Genomic DNA, 21,806 nt, shown 5'->3' with positions numbered 1-21,806 from the left:
AAGGTGTTTCAATACTGAAATACATAGGGTCATACAAAAATATGGAATATGATGGAAACTTTAGTTACATTATTTATGTGTAGAGTAAAAATAAAAGAATATATAGTGGAATTTTATTATTATTATTATTACATTCAGTATTTACCACTTAACATTTCTATTGTTTGATTAACTGTGTTAAATATTATTGGAAGATTTTAAATCAATAGTACTGAATCTTTTTTATTTATTAAAGCACATTTAAATTTCATATTAGACTTTCATTGATTACTTGATGCACTAATATATATACCTATATAAATTATAAGTATTTTTAAAGTTAAGTTTTTTAATCTTTGATTAACCATAATTATTATAAATATTGAGAGAAAAAATTCTTATTTCAAACCAAGTAGTTTTATTATATATTTTGTAAATTTTTCAGGTTCTGTGATACATAATAATATGCCTCCTACCGTAAGTAAAAAAATGGGAGGTGGCAGACTGAATGCTGTAGTGAACAAACTCCATTTAGCAAAACAATGTTCAACAGATAATACTTTCCCAGATATGGTTTCTGAAGAAAGTCGTTTATCTATATTACAAAATTTATTGAATCCTGCGCCATTGTCAAATTCAGAAAAGAAAAACTTACGCGCTCCTCCAGCATTGTTTCCACTTACTTCTGAAGTAACGATCCAACGTTACCCTGTTGTTCATCCAATACACGATAGACCATTGGATGTTTTCCAAAGACTTAAACGTCTTGGAACGGATATTGAAATGGAAGAGATCGGAAATGAAACAACACTGAGTCTTATACCAGTTTCATCATCTCAAAGTGCTTCTGTTTCATGCATTCCAACAAATAGTTTCCAAACTAACTCCCCAGCTACCAGTCTCATAGTTCTACCAAAAACCAATGTGTTCAATAATAGGAAAATACCAGAGCCTTCTGTTGTTCTTGAAATGAAAGTAACTCAAAAACAAAAATCTCAAAATCTATTTTTTAATGAGAAAACAAACCTAAAAAATTATGTGTTTTCAATTGACCAATCACAGATAAGTGTAACAAGTAATGGACAAAAATTATACTCATGTAATGTATGTTCAGGCATATATCAACGAAGAGGTGCTCTAAAAAAACATTACTTAAAGGCACATATTAACTATCATTTTTTGACATCTCGTGACTTGCAAATAGCTGGTTTTAAAGGTGAAAGACTTGAAAAAATGATAGAAAAGTGGAGGAATACAAAAAGTTATGTTGGTTATTACCATTGTCATAAGTGCTGTATATCATTTGGTACAGCTATAGATTTACGGCATCATGTGATGAATCATCCTCCTGCTTTACAATCTACAGCTTTGAAAAAAATACCTGATGTTGTTACCAAAGTTTGTGAATTATGCTTGTATTGTGATAAAAAAATTGAAAATGAAGAAGATCGAAAAAGTCATATGTCTAAGATGCACCCACCCAAAAGAAGAAGTCATATATGTACGTACTGTCAACTAAACTTTTTTGATTTGTACACATTACACAAACATATGTGTACCTCTCATGAAGACATGTACTATGGTTGTGCTGAATGCAAAGAACGATTTATATCTAGAGAGTTAGCCAAAAACCATAAGACTATTTGTTTAAATAACTTATGCATAAAATTAGAATCAGATAATAATGTGAAAAAAGAGCATTTGAAAGAAGAAGCTCCAAAAATCGAAATAATAGAATTGAAAATAAATGAACCTATTAATGTTAACGTAAAAAATGAAATATCGAACGAAGAACCAAAAAAAGAGGAGTTAAAGAAAAATGAAGAACAAAAAAAAGAGGAGTCCAAGAAAAATGAAGAATCAAAAACAGAGGAGTTCAAAAAAAACGAAGAGCCAAAAAAAGAGGAATTAAAAAAAAATGAAGATCCAATTAGAGAAGATCAAAAAAAGAAAGAAGAATCCAAAAGATATCCATTTTACTGCCCAGACTGTAAAAAAGGATTTACTCAACAACCAAACTTAGCACGACACATGAGTTTAGGACATGGTAAAAAATTGGAATACAAAAAATCTAAAAAGTTATTACAGCCTTCTAATAAAATAATTTTGTCCAAAAAACTTGTGAAAACTCAAGAAAAAGAATTAAAAGACGAGATTCAAGATTTATCAGCAAATGGAACTCAATATGTTTTTTTGAATAATAAAAATGAGCTAGTCACAAAGCAAGGAGTACCGTTTGATATTTCTTACATGAACCTTGAGATTCAAACCCGCATCAGGCGTATGGTACCTTCATTGAATCCTAGTTCATCTCCAATAGAAGATGATATGAGTTCATTAGAGGTTGATGCAGCTTCTTCGTATGGTTTTCCAAGTTCCCATGGTATGTAAAATTAGTTATGATTTATTTTTGCAATCATAATTTTAAATTATTTAAAAAAATTGTTATCATTTATGCAGATGATGAAAGAAAAAAACTCGAAGGATTCAGTGGGGAATGGTTGTATCCACGTAGTTATATTTGTTCAGCATGTCCAGCTACATGTTCCAATATTTGGGATATTTTCTATCATAAATGGAATGTACATCCTAATGTGGTTTGTCATCATTATGATATACCATTAGATCAGCTTCCATCTCAAAAATGGGTAATTTTGTGATTTAACTTTATAAATCACAATCATTAATTTAATTATTAATTTTGAAGCGACCAGAAAGAAATCTGAGCAGAGTAGGGTTGTTGTCTGAATGTGAGGAACAACAAACTAGTTTGCCACAATGTACAAAGTGTGGAAAAATGGAAAATGATATTGCTCAGCTTCATAGACATTTATTAGATTGTGGTGGTGATACTGAGTGGCTCAAGACAATGGTCCATACAACCAAATCACCTAATAGCAAAAAGTCCAGGTAAAGTCTTTTTTATTTTACTCATTAAAAAAAAATTAATTTTGATGTCTTATGTAATAGAAAAAATTGGCGGCCTTTTAATTTCCGAAGACGTAAGAATGGTAGGGCTAGACATGGTCTTAAACGAACTCCTCCTACACCACCTTTACCAGTTGTAAAAACTAAACCTGGTGATGGTAAGTTATCAATATTCTTTTACTGTTTTATAATTTTATTGTTTAATCTTATTTTTTTTTACAGCTGAAAGTGTCAGTCGTATGATTGCAGATTTGCCTCCTAAAAGAGTTACAAGACGTTTAGTATTTGAGGCTCCCAATGGGAATAATCAAGCAACAATAAATAGCGTAAGTAAAATATTATTAATAAATAAAAGTTCATAGACTATGTATCATTATGATAGACAGATTTTTGTTAGTTTTTTCTATATCTATTTGTAATTACATTTTTGGTAGTGGTTAGTTATAATGATTTATAATATATACTTAAAAATTTACACGCTGCTCTGAAACACCAAGAAGTCTGTATGCTCAAAGGTATATTAAGACACAAAAATGTTGGTAGTTAAATATTGATTTATAATCAAAAGTTTCTACATTTTCAGGTTCCTATCGATATGAGCAGCCGTAATCCGACTGTTTCAAGTTCAACCACATTATTTAATAAGAAGGTTAAAAAGCCATTGCCAGTTGTAACTGAAACAGATATGCTTATTTCTGACGCACCAGATTTCTTACGTAGTCTTAACATCATGCGTGCTCCGCCAAAGTCAGCTGAACATTCACTTCCCAGTAGTAAGACTGAAACTGAAGAAATAATTGCTGCTATGAAAGAAACTTTAATGGCTTCACCAGCACCCATCCCTGTTATTTTGCCTAAGAAACGTAAAAGACCTATTTATGACTTTAAGCAATTAGCTGAGAAAATTGCCAAGCACGACCATAATGAAATTCTTGATTCAAAAGTCAAAGAAGATAATGACAACACAGAAGAGCCAATTCCTATTCCTGTGGCTGTAAAAAATAAAGGCAAAAAATTAATGAATGAAATAGAGGTTGGATTGATAAAAGATAATAGGTTGCGGAGGAAAAGAGAAATTCCATCCATACCTGAAAAAGTAGTCCCAGTCCCATCAAAAAAACCTAAAATTGAAAATAGCACAAAGAGTCCAGTGCAAGCCATCCCTATTAGTAAATCCAAAAAACAGGCTTTATCAAAAAAAACAGCTAAAGTCCTCGAAAAGAAAACTATTGATGAAAATTTTGTTTCTAAAATACAAACACGTAATAGAAAGAAAAATTTTATTGAAGAATCTATGTCCAATGAAATATTACCTTTGGTTAAAGATGATTCTTTAGCAAGTAATAATGAATTGTCTAATAGTTTTGTTGACTTTGAGTCTAGTCAAGAAGTCTCTTCATCTGAAGTTCCTTCAAAACAAAAAACAGTTAAAGTGAATCCTTTTAAACCAAAAGCTAGAAACAGAAGAAAACCAGGGGTTTTTTTTGGATCAAGAAAACGAAAGCGTAATTTAAAGACTGATAATAAAAAACAACAACCTACTTCAAGTAAAGTTGATGATACGCCTTTATTATTACCAAAGTCTGAGTATTCGGATTCAAATAATCGTATAGTTTCGGATGATAAGGTCTTACCTCAAGAAATTATCAAAAATGATAATACTGTACAATTTACACCTCAGGAATTAAGAAAACCTATTGAGAATGAATCCTTAATGGGGAATGTTAAAGAAGAAAATAAAGCCACCGCTCCAATTAGTGCTGATACGACAGAGTTAAAAGAACCTGAAGAAGTAGCAGAACCACGTTGGCATTCACAGTCTGATTCTTTTTTTGACTTACCTTCTGCAATTAGTTTAGGATCAATCTTGAGCTCAGTAAATCAGGTTAGTTAATTTTGATTAAATTTAAGTATTGTATGTATTATATTTGATAACTGTATTATTTGAATAGATATTGGAAGGTCCTGACTGTAATGTTGCAAGTACAGAAGTAAATGATTATTCATGGACAGAGTTACAACGTGCAATGGGAGCCACTGATGAAGAAATGGCTATACTGCAAAATTTTGGTTCCAACTCATCTGAAGAAAGTCAAAATGTAACTAGTGAAAATAGTTTAAATCTATTAGATATGGACTGTGGAGAGAATACCAATATCAATCAAGTAAATAAATTGTTTTTTTTTTTTTGTATTTAATACAATGTAGGTCAATAAAGTAACTGGTACAAATATTTATTATGCAGGAACAAACAGATACTCAAGTCAATAGTGAATTGAATTTCAAATGCAAAGTATGTGATCAATGTTATAAAGGTGTTGCAGCATTTCGTATTCATTCACTTGATGTCCATAATATCGAAGATCCAGAATTAGGTAAGTGACAGATATTTTAATATAAAAGTATTTGGTTAATGTAAATTTAAATAGTTTTGTGTCAACATATAGTACGTATTAAGTTCCTATTAGAACAAATAATGATAAAAATTCTGAATATTTTATTTAGGATAACATTAAGATACTTTGATAAATATAATAAAAAATGGTACTTGTGCGTAATCGCGACTACCGCCGACTCGTCACGACTACCTTAATTTAATCAATTTTCCAAAAAAATCAGTAATTATTTTGACACTATGTGGCATTTTTTATGCTGAACAATTAATATGTTATATAGTAATAATAAGAAGTGTAACAGTAGGTAAAATGGAGTACATAAAGTTCACAATCACTTATACATTAAGTAGAGGAATACATTAAATTTAATTTAAAAATGATAGCCAAAAAACTAAAGTTATTTATTAAACTGGCAAAGCATTTTGTTTATAAAGAGATTGTTACCATACAGGATAGTATGTGATAAAACGTAGCAAAATGAGTGATTCCTTGTTAAATAGGCTGGACCCCATGGTGAGATTGATACAATATATGACTTAATTTTTTTTTTTTTTTTGAAATAATGTTGTGGTTTGCCATCTGTTATAATCTATATAAGCGGACTTAGGTCAATTTTAATATATTTTTATATATTTGTTTTTACAAAATTTAAAATTGTTTGTTAATCATGTCTTGATTTGGATGAAAAAAAATTGTAAGTTAATATCTAAAAAATTGTCTTAATGTTTCCAATAGATATAGTAATTATTTTTTATTACACAAGTACATTTTAATGTATATATTAAATTGCTATAATTATTGGAAAAATTAAAAATGAATAGCATAAAAACCGTGGATAATATTTTTGATGAATATTCTTATTTTTTAGTTAATGTCATTAAATCTGATTATCTACTCGTTTGTTGGGTTTGTAAGCTCATAATGGAAGGAGGAGCAGACGAACTCGACGAGCACATGGCAAAAGACCACGAATTTGATGATGCTCCAAATAGGTGAGTATATACTTGTGACTAGCTTGTAAAATAAAAACAATTAATTTAAAAAATCTGTTTAAATTAGTGAAAATGGAAAGGAGTTGAAAAATAAAATGGTTAGCAAGTTGGGTGAAATATTGGACCAAGCCTTGAAAAATCTGATTTCTTCTACACAAAAACCGTAATAACACTTATTGTAAAATTATAATATGCTAATATTATAAACATTAATTTTTAAACCATTTAATTTCAGTTGTGCTGGTAAAACCTGGAGTGGTGGTGCAATAACTTTGTTGGGAAAACTTTGTGCTCTACGCAACAATGAGAAGGGCACAACTGTATCAAGTAGTGTTGCCAACTCTGCTCTTGCTAAAGATTTACGCAAAGTAATTGGACGTAACAACAATGGGTCTGGTGCCAGAGCTCAATCTAGAAGATCAAATACGGCTCATGCCCTCCAACTGAATGCGCGTTTGGCGGCATTGTCGGTAGCTGCCAAACGGCTAACACCTTTGGTTCGCGATGACTGTTCGTCCAACATTTACAAGTGTCCAATCTGTGACATTGGGTAAGCATTAGACATTTTTAAAACACGTTTAACGTGGGATCGTATTTAATTGGACTTAATTACTCAGGTTCGAAACTACGAGTACTAGAAATAAGCACATTAGTCGAGCGCACAATAGCCCGCAGAAATCGAACCATGTGGAGACGGCTGTTCAACGTGAGTAAATTTCTGAAAATTCATAACATTTTATTACCAGGCGCGTTGTATAGGCAATTTCACTACATCTATACGCATTGTTTTTGATGTATTTTTATCCGCGTGTACGTACGCTCTTTTAAAATGAGATCGGTACACGGTGGCAACCGGTTTTCGTGGGCGGCGCGCAGACCTCCTCGGGACGTACCACAGCACACAGGCACGCCCATGCGCAGTAGATGGCATCTGTACCGATCTCATTTTGAACAGAGTATAGTATGACACTTAAAATAATATAACAACGTACATTTTAGACCTATATTTATTTTTAATATTTTCCAACTGCTATTATGTCAACTTGTGGGGAAATTTTAGTAGGGAATAAAACTTTATTGACATTTATATAACAAAAAAAACTTATCGTGTACACACTTATCTAAAAATAATCGAATACATTCATCGCTCCGTTCAAAATCTATAACTTTATTGCAAATAAAATGTTATAACGCTATTTTTAATTTCTATAAATATACCAAACCATCTACATATTCCCACTTACCCGATTACGAGAGATTTTATTTTTTTATATACATTATTTAGAGGATATGATACCCACACTCTCCGTCTTACAAGTGCGTAACATACCAAATTTTACGCTCAGCAGATCACGTTTAGCTCCTTTAACTTAAAAATAAGAGTGAATTGACCTCGTATAAGGTAAGACTATTATTTAAACGACCTCGAGGGCTTTTTACTATATTTTATTATAAGTATTCCAAGATGTACAAAATATAAAGTATAACTTTGAAATACTTATAATTTACTTCAAAATTTTAATATAGTTTTAAGCAAATGCGATCGTCTAAATAACACTCTTACCTTTAAACTTAATAACAGGTCAAGTCACTCTAATATTTTAACTAACGGAGCTAATGAGCTAAACGTGATCTGCTGAGCGTAAAATTTGCTATTTTATGCACTTGCAAGACGGAGTCAACGCATGCTGGTATTACGTCCTCTCAACAATTAACATAAACATTAAACAGCAAGAATGATAGGTAGTTTCAGATTTCATAAAAATGTTTAAAAACAAACACATTAATGATAAAATTAATTCAAAAATTTCAAGTATTTTAAACTTTAAAAATACGATTTTGAAGGTGCCGTCATATTATTCATGGAAAAACAAAAAATTTAAAATTTCCAAAAATTGTTTGGAAGCTAAACCTGCATTTAGTTCCTTGTTTTATACAGTACTTAATGTCTCATAATTTTATTATTTCCGTGCTATTCCCTTTTCTATCTGCCGTTCTGGCCTGGATTATTCTAATGATAAAACAAAATAATAATTTATGTTACAGCCGATTCAACACCACAGTCATTGCAGTCAACTGTACTGGAAGAAACACCCGAACCTTCTGACAATGTGCAGCCCATGTTTGCACTGGGTACAATGAACCGTAGGGGTCTAAAAAAGTTTAATAGTACTTGCAGTGAAGAAGTGCGGGCACGTGCAAAACAAGCATTGCGTGACCTAGAAATTAAATCCAGATTGAAACATTACACATTTTCTGGTGACCACCAACCCTCGCCCAATTGATTTCACTGTTTGTCACTGCCCTTCTGGTCACCTTGTGTAATATTTCCATGTTAATGGATTGCCAAACTGTGTTCAATTCACCCGTAACTTGTTTATTTCATTTCTTATCAAATATAACTAATATGATATTATATATAAAGGTAGTATATTTTTAATTTTTGTTGTAAATAATTGATATTACAGGTTATAACTACTCGTAAATTATGTTCATTAAAATATTCCCTATAAAGACATTATTTTTTTTTGTTTTGTTGTTTTTATTCTAAGGTTTTTTATTTTTACCTAAATGCTTTCATTTTTTTAGGCAATTTTAGACTGAATAGCGTTGTTCATTTTTATCATGATTTTAACAAAGCAAAAGTTATTGTACCTAATGAGCTTAAAAAAACTATTTTAACTCCATGATTATAGTTTTTTTTCCTGTATTTAACTTCTAATTAATTTATTATTTCTTTAGTGATAATAATGTATTATACTTAATCTATTACTACAAATTGTGTAACTGATGTGCCTTTGTATTATATAAATAATATTTTTATTTACACGTTTTGTTGTAACATATCATTTTACAAAGTCACTTATAACTTGTCAAGGATAGAACAATATTTTCATCTGTCACTTTCCACTTATGACTTTTGTATTTTAGTTTTAAAATTATAATGTATAATTGGGTAACTATGTTATATGTAATTATTATTTTGATAATAATAAATAGTTAATACTTAAAATAAAAAAATTGTTATCATCTAGACAAATATCATTAATAAGAAAAAAGAAAACAAATTTGTACTAGATTTGAAATATATTATGTAAAAATTGTTTGACAATTTATTTTTTCCCTTCTCTAGGTTTTTATGACTGAAGTTCAATAAAAATAATAAATATATTACAGCTATCTTGTGTGTATGTTTATACACTTAATTCCATTTAAACATTTCATTGCAAATTACCTGAGTTTTGTCTTGTTGACTTGCATACATATATTGTATAGTATATTTAAGTGTACACAAAATTGTATATAAAAATTATCGGAAGTTAATTTTTAATTAATTTCGGCTTAATATTGGAGGGTTTTTGTGTAGTTTATCAATAAGGCCACTAAAATTTGGAAAAATTAACAAGAAACACGAACTTATCAAAACATAAGCTAAACGTTTGTTAAGGGTTTTATGCTGGAGCATTACAACAGCTAAATAAATTCCACGTCTTGTAACATCGCTGCCCATTAAATGCTTCAATTCATCTAAATATATGTATATTAAAAAAATATTAATACATTAAGTCAACAATTTTTATTACTGATTTACCAGAAACAGAAGACATAAGTGCACATTTAGCAGCCACAAGTGTTCTAAGCTGTACTTCTGCATCTCGAAATTGTACTTCTGTAGCACGTACACCATCTGGCCACAATGAATTTCTACATGGGATATTGGAATAGTCATTAAAAAAGTATGTGATCATACAAATATTATTAGTTAAACAATATATACTTGATTGCAGCAATCAACAATGACACCCTATAAGGGTCAGTAACAGTCGCCACATACTCTTTGAATCTTCTGTTAACTACATGACCGAATGAAGCCCTAATAATATGTTGTAGCAACATGACAAATCGTTTCCGAAGCCATTGTTGTTGTTCATCTACTTCAAACACTTCAGTTAATAACAGCAACACTGCACGCATAGGCATATTGTCATCATCCTACAAACAAATTGAGTCATAAAATATTTTTATGTTTTTGGATTCTGAGCTATGAATACATTGTATTTACAATTATGTATCTATATTCTTTTAAGTTAGTGTACACAATTTAAAGTAAAAAAAATACTTCTATATTTAACTTTGAGTGTGGTGAACTGGTCTGGTACTTTTAGGAGGTCACAATTACAAATTCTCAGTATTTTATCAAATTGTAAAATCAATACATTCATTATGAATCTAATAACATATTATGAAATATACTTAGGATCAGTGTTGGGTAGAAACGTAACAAAAGTAACGCGTTACTTAGCTTGTAACTAGTTACGTAATTTCATTAGAATTATTTACAAGTAACGAAAATGTATTGGAAATTACTTTTGATAAGTAATTTCTATTGAATAACGTGTTACAGTTTTGAATTATTAAATACCTACCTTTTGCGAATTGAAAAAAAAAATATGTCTATAATACGGGTATTATTATATTTACCAATCTAGTATAGTAATATACTATATATTATATTTATTAAAGCTCCTTATAGAGCTGATCTCACTATTTTGAATTCAATGACATTAGTAAAGAATATTTTTATTAAATACAACACAGCTTTACCATCCAGTGTTTCTGTAGAGCGATTATTTAATGTTTCAGGGGAAATTTGTTCTAAAAAATTTTCAATTTGAAAAGTAAAGTAATTTCATTACAATTTTATTGGAGTAACGAATAATGTAACTTTATTACTTTTTAAAAGTAATCTACCCAACACTGCTTAGGATATAAGCTAAGAAACCATCGCTGCTCAGAATTAATTTTTGTAAACAGTGGTATATTATTTAATTCAAATTTAACACATCCATCAAAGTGACCCTTTAGATGCTTACTGTAGAGCAGAACAGTACCCTTTTTTTTTGTTTTACTTACTTCCTCAACCAACATTCTATTAACAGGTTTGGATGGACCAAGAACTTTACTGATATTGTCCATAACGCCATCAACTGTATTAAATATATTATCAGGTACTGTTTTCACAACGTTTCCAACAACCTTCAACGGGTTGAACAAGAGATTATCAACAGTCTTGACAAGATGACCAGATAACAATGCTTTCTTATCTTCAGGTCTTTGTTCGAGAAACTGTTCAACCATAGTTTGTATCCCAGGATAATTAGCAACAGTTGACGATTTCAATAGATTATGTATGAACTGATTAAGCATCATCATTCGCTTTTCTAAAACCCGTCTGTCTGCATTATGAAAGGTTTTTTTGGCTGGGAATGATAATTTACCCAGTTCTGAATACTATAAGAATAATATAAATTATTATTAATTTCAAATAATAATTTGCTAACAACTTTACCTTATCTTTTACTCTTTGGTAGAGATCATAAAAATCAGAATATCGTTTATAAACATGCCAGTTCTCTTCTTTTCCAGACATATAAACTCTAGTAATCGAAACAGCATAAACACCAAATGTCTTTCCACCCTCATGCACAAGTCCTAAAAAGTAATGGATTTGTCAAAACTTCAAAGTGTATTTAGTTATTGTTTTAATACTAACCAGTTTCAATTATGTCCGCTGACAATATTGATTTGTCATATTCTGATTGACCAGGACTTAAGGCTTTGCTGCCCGATAGGAAATCACTTACTTTATCTGAAAAATAAATGACATAAATAATACTATAGAATAAAAAAAAAACATAACTTACCTCCAGTTCCTTTAAAAAGTTGCTGCACAGCATCCATTGGTATTAAAAAATCAGAAGCTGGCATAGCTATTTCTGGTTCAAAAATATCCTCTGAACCAAATGATTTCATTTCCAAATCAGTTATTAACCTTGAACAACATTCATGCTTGCCGAAACCAGATATAATTCCTTTTTCAGGCTAATTAAAATGTTTAATATTTTAATTAGTTTTAATCTATTAAAAATAAAAATAACTACGACAACAAATCTATTGTCGACTGTTATATTTATAATAGCAAATACCTTTAAAAGTGTCTTATACAATGCATTTTGAACTTCATCAAACCATGTTTCATCTACTGAATCAACTTGAATTTTTTTCGCTAAAGATTTTACTATATCATCTCCAAGTTCATTTTGAATATCGGGCTAATTATAAAAACATAAAGATATTTTTATAATTGCTGAAATTATAAAATTATAATTGATCTGAATTTTACTTTTTGACCAATGTACAAAGAGTACAACTTTTTCGCTTCGTCTCTTATATGATCCACTGTTGCTAGATCAGATGATGAATATTGACTAGGATCTCCACTAACATTTTGCATCTGCTCATGCACAAATTGTTTCCAACCTATATTACATTTTACACCAATTCAATAACATAACAAAATATATTCCTTCAAACTTGGCCTTAATGATTTTAAGCCCTTATATTTATAAGGATTATAGATTAGATAAATAGAATAGAGGATTATAGCCATTCTGCATACTTCACCTAAATTGATGTATCTGTGACTTATCCTATATTCTATTTAACTGCCCTGCCCTTCAAACTTAACACATTATTTCATTTAGCATACTTAAAACTCTTAATATCTCCCTTAATATCTACTCCATACTCAACACAAAATCCACTACCGCCATTAAATCAGTAATTTTCATTATATCAGATGTTGGCTTTGTTAGGTATATAATATTAAAATGTAATGTATTATGTATAATTTGTAAATGTTGAGCTATCATAGTTATATACTAATAGCAGTAATAGCTAATAAAAAAAAAAATATATATATATATACTAAAAACTCACCATCAATATTAATATAAAATGATATAAAACTATCACAATTTATTGTAGTCAAATAATCAATAAAGTATGGCAAAGCAGTTTTACTTTCTAGAATCCACTTTAAAGATAATGAATCATTCTTTGGAGAGGACATGGAATGTTCAAATGACAATAAAAAATCTAAAAAAATAATTAAACTAATTTATGGAAGGACTTATTCACAAAGATACATACAAATATAATATTATAAGCAAATATGTTACCTATAGATTTGTCTGATTGTTGAGGAATACTATTAACAATTGACTTAATTAAATCAGATAAGAATAAAAGACTGCTCAGTTGTTGTTTTGCTCTGCTATCTGATTCACCTGAATCTCTTGATCGCTAAAGTATTTGTTATGTTTAATATTGAGGTAATAATAACACTATTATTAAAACATACCAAATTCATAATTTCTTTTTTGACTAAACTGTGCACAGCATTTAATTGTTGATTTGATTTAGTTGATCTTAATACTGTAAGAAATGTCTCATTAGTTACTGGATAGTCGCTGCACTAATAGTATAACAAAAATATGCGACATTAAATCTTCAATAAAAATTAATTGAAGTTACTTATCAGTTATTTACCAGCCATATAATTAATTGATTAACATAATCTGGATTACTAAGCATGTTTATAGTTGTTAAAAATAGTTTATTTGATATTATTTCACGAATCAATATGCGTATAGTTCGACACTTAAAATCATTTTCATGAGTAACATGATACATTAGGGCTTCCGATATATCCCTCAGCCATTCTATAATAATGATATACCAAATCAATTAATGCTACACGTTACATAAGACATTATTATGATTGAATATTTCTCTCTATAATATTACTTTTTTCATAGTTTTCATCCAAGCACACGTTTGCATGTGATGTACCTAAGCGGTCTACATCTTGTTCATGTTGGAAAAATATAGTTTCAAAATCAATTTCTTCAAAATTTTTCGTGGTTGTAGCTTTCAATGATTTTCTATAGATACGAATATGTTTGGCTACTTCTTCCGACAAGTTTGTGCATACAAATTGCAAAAAATCAACCTGTTGTAATCGTTTAGCCATACAACTGATCAAATAACTAGTTGATTTGTGTATTTGAATAGGAAAATCTTCATCATCACTTAATTTGTCATACCTTGGATCAATTATAAATACAATTATATATAATATACATTATCTGATAGACCATACTTAATAATTAAAAATAAAATTTATTTATACCATGGATAGACATAGTCCCTTAGTATGTAGTCCATAATATCTGACAGCTGGTGATCTATATACTCGGAACCAGTCAAGTTCACATCATCTTCGTTTATTTCTTTATTAGAAATCTTAAATACATGAAAAACATTGCATTAAAAAATCAAAAAAGAGCATTTAAATATGGAAAAATTACAGATTTGGGATCAAACAGACTGTAGACTGTGTACTCAGAGTCTCTTTTCAATGATTCCATGTACAGAGCTGCTTCTTCTTCGACAGTAATGTAAGCAAAACATATCACACTAAATAGAAAACCAATAAAAATTACTATACATTAATGGCAGCGTAATCAGAATTACCTCAAGAAAAACGCCAAGAGAATGGAAACAACGATTGTAGTCAACCACAAACCGAAAGTTGTCACGCAAAGCGCAACCAACATTAAGATCCAACAGATCATGGTTGTCGACCTTATTTAGTCCACTCGAAGCAGTTCATGGAGATCATTGTCGTGTAAATCGCCAGATCGGATGACGATTTATTGACAGTAACAACTCTGGCATGAGAGTATCAATATTTGAGTGGGCTAAATCAGTAAGTGATGAATAACAGACCATTCGTTCATTTCGACGTTATTGAAAGCCAATATTCAAATCGTCACGGACACGACTTGTGTATCATTTGTATATGGAACTATGGAAGAGTCAGAATTGTCTTACGAAATTTCAGACAAATCAAATATTCCGATTAACGACAGTGGGCAGCCGCAGCTGTAAAAGCGAAGAAAATAGATAAGATTATAATTAACAGCCCGCGAATAGTTGTTCGAGAGGAGTACCAACTGCCGAGCATGAAGCAGCTTTTATCATGAAGTACGTAACCACGTCGAGCATAAACATCATGGTCTCATTCTCATGGACAATAATTTAATAATTTATAAATAAATATGAATACATAATTATAATTTATAAATGGCACGAAATTTAAATGTCTATGATGAACAACCTCGTATATTCACGATCACGGCAAAGATTATTTAAAATAAAAAAATGATATAATTTGTGATCACGGGTTGATGATTTCAACTCATTTATTGGGTGAGGCATGCAATGTGCAATGTATACATATTGAGTAATGACCACCATGAAAAAAATATCTAAATATCATATTTAGGTATATTCTTATTTTGACATAATCACAGATATATAAAATACTAAAACTAGTTTTTTTTTCAGGAAGCGGACTTTAAATTCTAAAAAACAAAACACCTTTGAAATACAATTTATTGTAACCTATAAGAATTTTATTTCGAACAAAGCGAGGGTCTAAAATTCCTCTTCAAAAAAGAAAGAGAAAAATAAAGTATAATTTTTGATTTTTTTTTCTTGGTTGCTGACAACTTAATTAAATATTACATAATATTTATAAGTATGCCGTTTGTGGTCTATTATAGTGTACAGTCTGTGTTGTTATTAAGTTTATTATAACTTAACTTGTGTTTTATTTAAGATTGTTAATCTAAATAAAATAATTGTATTTATTAATGTATTTTTAAATCATAATTTTGTTTTTTTTTTAAATGTCTAATAAAATAAATATTGAATCAATAAACCAGTGCAAGATCCGTGAAATTATAAAATATTTTTAAATTGTGGAATTATTTACGTTCAATAAGTATTGTAGGAATAAAAGCATTTTTCCATTATATTCATTATTATGAAGTACCTAAATATTGTCTATATAATACATAAGTACAAAACTGACATTGTTTTCTTTTTAATAATTATTATACATTTATGGTGTAAAATCTTGAAAATGTAGTATTAGATTTCTCATAAATGAATAGTTGTGTACTAGTGTAATAAAAACAAGTTGATTGTATGTCCATAGACAATAGTATTATAGTAATTTTCTTATGATTGGTAGAAGTTTGACAAAACTCATCAAGATCGCAAATATTTGATAATTATTTTTTGGTTAAAAATTAAGTTTTTTAATTTTATTTTCAAGGTTGGTGTATTTTAAGTAGACTCCAAGTTTTTCTACCTTTTTAAAAAAAAGTTTACTTTTTTGAGCTCTATATTTCATAAGCATTTATTTTGAAAATAAAAGTTTACCTTGACAACCTATTATATTAATTTGATCATGATACATGATTCAGTCCTTATCATTTATTTGGTAATTAAAGCTCTAGAGTCTAGGACATGACCAAATAATAGTCTAGGATACTTAAGACATTAATAGTTATAATATGATAATTTATAGACACCATAAAATAGAGAAAAGATAAACCTAATACTAGATCAATCCACCTTGACTTACTATAGTATGTTGTATTATTGTTATAAACACAAATAAAGATAGCAAATATATAATTAAATAATTTATTATCTGTGGTTATAATATTGCATATAAAGTATAGGAACTAACAACAGTAAAACAGTTATTCACATTTTAGTAAACAGCATTGACATAAAATTATAGTCAAATTGTAAGTAACCATTCAATCTTTTCTTTCCTTACCTCCACGAAAACGCATTTTATATCAACTGTATTTTATAAAATGATTAATTTTGATTTATGTCTATGAAAATAACATACATTTTACACGTTATGAATAGAATATAAGTATGGAAATCTGTAAATAATATTTATGTGATTTCCCCATAAGGCACAAAATAAAATAATATTATGATATTATTTGTATCATAATTTATGATGAACATGAACTCACTTAATCATAAGCATTCAGCGTCATAAATCATAATCGGATAATCGTAAAACTTTATTATTTTATTTTATGCAATTATTGCCAATAATGCAGCTAGTACTTAACTGCAAACCACGATAGTGGAGTAGTGGACTGATTAGTGGTACATATTCCACAATCAAATTACTGATAACCTCAGTGGCCCGGGCTCCGGCTGATGATCTATAATGTCTTTGATTTATTTACATGACGTTCGTTATCGTTAGCTGATCGTACTTATCATTTTACGGTTTTACATTTTGCTTTTTGGTTCCAAATCAACGATAAAGTATAAGCACTATAAACGTCATTACTTATTATTCATTATTACTACCTACTCTTAAGTTTTTTCATATTCCATTTCCACTTGTTCACTACGCTTTGCTGCTGTTGGTCGTCTGGATTTTTGTCAGTTGTTTGTAAAGAGTAACCATATTACGGTTGGCGGTTGCGATATGACTATATTTATAGCGACAGACTGACGACTGTCGTTGTGCCTGGACGTGCTCAGTTCTCACAGGCTTTAGCAATTAGCCTTAGCATAGAAAACTAATAAAAGTCTTAAGCCTACGTTCAATGTCAAAATGGCGTATTTGGTGTAATACTTAATCGCCTACGATGGGCAGCATACTCTCACGATTTAGAGTAAGTCTTGAAAATATTCAACTGGCTAATAATATTATTAAACACATTAAAATACTTATTTTGAATCAACTTAATAGTAATATATATGTAGGTAATACCATCAAATTATTCTTACTAATAATTTCATTTGTGTTACACAAAGTTTAATTTAAAAATTTTATGCTGGATTTTTTGCCACAGGTGTTTCTTCTTTCTTCAATTAAATTCTGTTGATACTTGATCCTAAAATGTTTTTCCCACTAATATCTCATAAATTTTAGTCAAAAACATACTTTGATTTAGTAAATTTATTAATTAATTATGATGATTTGTTACCACTTCAATGATGTATAGGTAGTATAATATATGAAAATCAAAAATTAAATAACACTATTAACTTGGTACGTATAACAATTTACCTATACTTCTGGTTTATAGATAAAAATAAATGAATTATTGGGATCATTTTGAATAATATACTTGTATCATATAACCTTACTTACCTATATTTTATTCTTTTTTTTATTATCTTTGAAGTCTATAAATATTTTTGAGTCTTCTAAAAAATAACGAAAAAGAAAAGAAAAGCATGGTTATTTTATAAATTCATTGGTTCTATCAATAAAATGTACATGTTATTCTTTTATGACTTATAATGTTTCATAAATGTTTGTTTTTTTATATAGAAAAAAAAAGATACAAAAGCAGTTTTGGAATCATTAGAAGATGTAAGTTAATATTGAAATAATTTGTATTATTTAATACTATAAATACGAATCAAACTGTTTATTTAATATTCATACTGTTAAAACATTGTTTCAGGAAATTATGTACATCGAAAACATGACTTCAAATACTTCACCGATAAATTATTATAAAATAGTATTCCATTCAGTTCTCATGTATGGATTTGTTTATATAATTTATTATTTTGGTTTAATATCTGATGAACGGCTTAAAAATAACTATATCATGGCTGTTTTTGCAGCATATCCAATCATGTATGATATAATTTAGTTAATTTTTATGTATGGTAGATTTTAATATTAGTTATTGTTTCAGAGCTCTATACTATTATAAATTTGATGTTTGGTATTATAATCGAAAAATAGTGACATATAAAAAAAAATTAACAGAATTAAAATCTGTAAAGAAAAAACTTCTTGATGAGGTAATGGAAAAAGAAACATTTAAAGTAGCAAAAGAAATTTTAGAAAAATATGCTCCTCATCAACTTCAATCCATGACTTCTCAACATTTTGTAAGTATATCTAAATTTCATTTTATTCATATTCATTATGTTAGATAGCATTTTGGATTTAGATTACCCAAAGAGCACTTTCATCTACGAGCAATAAGCCACCATATGCTTCTTCTGGTAGACCATTGATTACCGCATCAAATGTGGGTCATCCACCATCAATAATGTCTTCGACAGTTAAGCCAAGTGAGCATTATTTAATTGTAGTGTTACATATTTTTTAATTATTAAATTAAAACTATTTTACTCAGGGTTAGCTCTTCCAAGACCACTACTTTCAAGGGACCGTACAATATTTGATCGTTTAGCTGATAAAGTTCTTGGTGATGGACCTCAAAATCGATATGCATTAATTTGTAGAACATGTGGTTCTCATAATGGAATGGCTCGTAAAGAAGAGTTTGACTTCTTAGGTATGAATAATAATGATAAATATTTACATTAAGATTTGCATGAAAATTCAATAGTTTCGCTAAATAGATGCTTATGTGAATTTGATTTAAAAAAATACTGAATTCTGTCTATAACAGAAACTTTGTTAACACCAGTTTTACTGTATTATCATTGTTTACATGAATTGTGTTTTTTCTATCCGATTTTATTTTTATTGTATAAATTCAAATGCATTTATTACTAGTTGATAAAAAAATTGTATATTATGATTCTTTCTTGGATAATGTTTGTATTTTAGCATACAGATGTGCATATTGTTCTCAATGGAATCCATCTCTTAAACCTAAACCTCAATTAGCAATTAGTTATGACAACAATGCAATAATGCAAAATGGCTGTGTTACATCTACTGAAACTATTGAAGAAATAACTGATGAGATATCAAAAAGTGATTCAGACACAAACGAGAGTGAGCATTCTGAGCATCAACATAAAGATTTAATAATTAGTAAGACTTAAAATAATATGCTCTGTTATATTTTATAAAACATATAATGTATTTTGCTAATCCAGAAGATTCAGGTCCAACAATTGAAGAGTTGGTGGATCCACCATCATCATCACATAATTCAAATTCTAAAACTGGAGACCAAGTAGTGTTAAAAGGTAAGCAAATAGTTAACTAAAGAGAATTCACGCCCATAGACTCAATTTTAGGAGGTACTTCACTCCCAAATAAATAGCATAATCAAATTTTTTTGGTTAAAATATTATATCGTCAGTGGCATTAAGATGCATCTATTTCTAAAACTATCATTTTTATTTTCATAATAATTTTGTTCTATAGGTAATTGTATATTACAATAAAGCTACACAAACAATTTACTCTTAAGATGATGTAATATCCACATGTGTTGTATCTGTCTTACAAGTGCTTAACATGGCCAAATTTGTTTCGCGCGGGAAAGAACCTAGAAATCTACAGTTATAATTAATAAACCAAATTTTCACCATGAAAAAAGGAGGATTTTAACTTTTAACTGTGTTATAGCGTTTTTATTTTTCGATAAGACCAATATATCAAAAGTTATTGAAGTTTGAAAAACTTAAAATTATCAGATTTTTAAAAGTATTATAGCTTTTCTCTCATTAAAGATATCAATCCAATAAAAACGGTACGACACAGAAAATATTATCTCTTCTATATTGTGTTTACTTTTTATGTTTCTACTAAGAGTACAGACTGAGTGGTTGTATCCCGTGCCAAACAGTTTTTGCAATGGATGCGCTTGTAAGAAGGAGACAACACATACGGATATCATGTCCTCTTAAGGTGTTGTGTTTAGGCGATCATTTCTTTCTTTGCGGTCAATACTTGTTCTTGTTTGTGTAGTAAATTAACATCATAACTGTTTGTATACTTGATCCACATCACACAATTTTGTGTGCATTTTATTTAGTTAAGTAGTGCCGAATGAAATTTTAACTGGTAGTTCAAATAGTTTAATTAACCCATCTACTTCTTCATGGTTTATATTATTTATGTATTTTTATTTGTATTAAATGTTTTAGATGACTCTACACCAGTAGCTGAAGAATCATTACTGCAATCACAATAAAATAAACCAACCATTGTGGGGAAGGGGTTGTAGAATGGTGTCATAATTAATTTAATATTTGTTGTTGTTTTAAACTTAATATTAAATAGAAATTGCAATTAACTCCATAATAATATGGGAATATTTATTAATACTAATTCGTAACTAATTCTCTAACATAACATTTGTTCACAACTTAATAATGTATACAGGGTATTTTAGTATTATATTTTTATGATGTAATCAATTATAACTTAAGTGTTTGTTAAAATACAATGTGTTTTAGAAGTATTTATTAATACTTTGCTTTTAAGGAAATTTGTATGTATCTATCATAAAATGTATATCTTCTGGTTGATGTAATACACATGTTTATTTTTTTATTACCGACTGATAAATATGAATATATTAGTTAATTCTATATTTTGTATTGGTTAATACTTAATAAATTATTTTATGTATACATATGAGCTAAGCTACAACAGAATTTTACTAGTGGTCGGTTTGTTAATCATAGTTGATCCATCACTATAGTATGTTTAAATGGATAAATTATGCTGTAACTTCCGATATCTAAGATTTTTAATTTCAGTATCCTAGAATATTAGCAATTAAAAAGCAAATAAGTAGATAATGCTCTGACATTCATTTATACAATAGTTGTCTAAAAAGTCACTGTAGCTAGTGTGTTACATTTTAATTCAATGAAAAATTCCTTGTATATGAAAAGTAATTCTGAGTGAAGACAATCTGTCTTCCTATAATATTACTAACTGATATATTTGATTGAAAATGTATTATTAGGTATTAAGGTGTAAAGAACATACCGTACTAATATAAATAATTAGTGGAAATTTTGTGCATTA

At 29.0% G+C, this 21,806-nt stretch overlaps 3 protein-coding genes across 7 annotated transcripts in view; 2 read left to right on the top strand and 1 right to left on the bottom strand.

The window, feature by feature from the left end:
- The window catches only part of LOC107163717 (uncharacterized), a 30,714-nt gene extending 21,315 nt beyond the window's left edge, over positions 1–9,399 (top strand). For 2 of the 5 annotated variants that reach the window (XM_015511265.2, XM_015511264.2), the window contains exons 3-16: positions 425–2,362; positions 2,440–2,627; positions 2,687–2,889; positions 2,950–3,065; positions 3,130–3,233; positions 3,405–3,422; positions 3,491–4,792; positions 4,860–5,072; positions 5,153–5,282; positions 6,172–6,295; positions 6,363–6,458; positions 6,531–6,845; positions 6,913–7,001; positions 8,342–9,399. In XM_015511265.2, coding sequence (XP_015366751.2) covers positions 425–2,362; positions 2,440–2,627; positions 2,687–2,889; positions 2,950–3,065; positions 3,130–3,233; positions 3,405–3,422; positions 3,491–4,792; positions 4,860–5,072; positions 5,153–5,282; positions 6,172–6,295; positions 6,363–6,458; positions 6,531–6,845; positions 6,913–7,001; positions 8,342–8,580 — 5,075 coding nt within the window. In that variant the 3' untranslated portion in view covers positions 8,581–9,399. Of the gene's footprint in view, positions 1–424; positions 2,363–2,439; positions 2,628–2,686; positions 2,890–2,949; positions 3,066–3,129; positions 3,234–3,404; positions 3,423–3,490; positions 4,793–4,859; positions 5,073–5,152; positions 5,283–6,171; positions 6,296–6,362; positions 6,459–6,530; positions 6,846–6,912; positions 7,002–8,341 lie in introns of those variants that run through there. The other 3 variants (XM_015511266.2, XM_015511267.2, XM_015511268.2) reach the window with 3 other exon arrangements.
- On the bottom strand, positions 9,364–15,031 carry snz (sorting nexin snazarus). Its single transcript, XM_015511282.2, has 17 exons — positions 14,675–15,031; positions 14,509–14,617; positions 14,331–14,443; positions 13,946–14,244; positions 13,688–13,860; positions 13,500–13,613; positions 13,318–13,441; positions 13,076–13,234; positions 12,480–12,616; positions 12,283–12,408; positions 12,001–12,178; positions 11,850–11,945; positions 11,646–11,788; positions 11,210–11,587; positions 10,074–10,288; positions 9,888–10,000; positions 9,364–9,823 (listed from the first exon to the last, which is right to left on the bottom strand). The coding sequence occupies exons 1-17, from the start codon at positions 14,773–14,775 to the stop codon at positions 9,627–9,629; spliced, it is 2,775 nt and encodes a 924-aa protein (XP_015366768.1). The 5' UTR covers positions 14,776–15,031; the 3' UTR covers positions 9,364–9,626.
- A 2,299-nt stretch (positions 15,032–17,330) lies between these two features.
- Positions 17,331–21,361, top strand: Lnpk (zinc-ribbon metal-binding protein lunapark). Its single transcript, XM_015511246.2, has 9 exons — positions 17,331–17,709; positions 18,375–18,416; positions 18,511–18,689; positions 18,751–18,949; positions 19,012–19,135; positions 19,201–19,362; positions 19,641–19,850; positions 19,916–20,008; positions 20,915–21,361. The coding sequence occupies exons 1-9, from the start codon at positions 17,683–17,685 to the stop codon at positions 20,959–20,961; spliced, it is 1,083 nt and encodes a 360-aa protein (XP_015366732.1). The 5' UTR covers positions 17,331–17,682; the 3' UTR covers positions 20,962–21,361.
- The last annotated feature ends 445 nt before the right edge of the window (positions 21,362–21,806 follow it).

Source organism: Diuraphis noxia, unplaced genomic scaffold (assembly GCF_037042655.1).
Source record: "Diuraphis noxia isolate RWA-SAM2 unplaced genomic scaffold, SU_Dnox_SAM2 contig0004, whole genome shotgun sequence".
NCBI lineage: Eukaryota > Metazoa > Arthropoda > Insecta > Hemiptera > Aphididae > Diuraphis > Diuraphis noxia.
The sequence above is the reverse complement of the archived record's forward strand: the minus strand, read 5'-3'. Positions and strand labels throughout refer to the sequence as shown.

Coding starts and splice junctions, on each gene's coding strand:
- snz (XM_015511282.2), bottom strand. CDS start 14,775: ATGATCTGTTGGATCTTAATGTTGGTTGCGCTTTGCGTGACAACTTTC. Junction 14,444..14,508: donor GTCTGTTTGATCCCAAATCT/GTAATTTTTCCA, acceptor CATGTATTTAAG/ATTTCTAATAAAGAAATAAA. Junction 11,789..11,849: donor AGCGGACATAATTGAAACTG/GTTAGTATTAAA, acceptor ATTACTTTTTAG/GACTTGTGCATGAGGGTGGA.
- Lnpk (XM_015511246.2), top strand. CDS start 17,683: ATGGGCAGCATACTCTCACGATTTAGA. Junction 18,690..18,750: donor TTTGCAGCATATCCAATCAT/GTATGATATAAT, acceptor TTATTGTTTCAG/AGCTCTATACTATTATAAAT. Junction 20,009..20,914: donor AGACCAAGTAGTGTTAAAAG/GTAAGCAAATAG, acceptor TAAATGTTTTAG/ATGACTCTACACCAGTAGCT.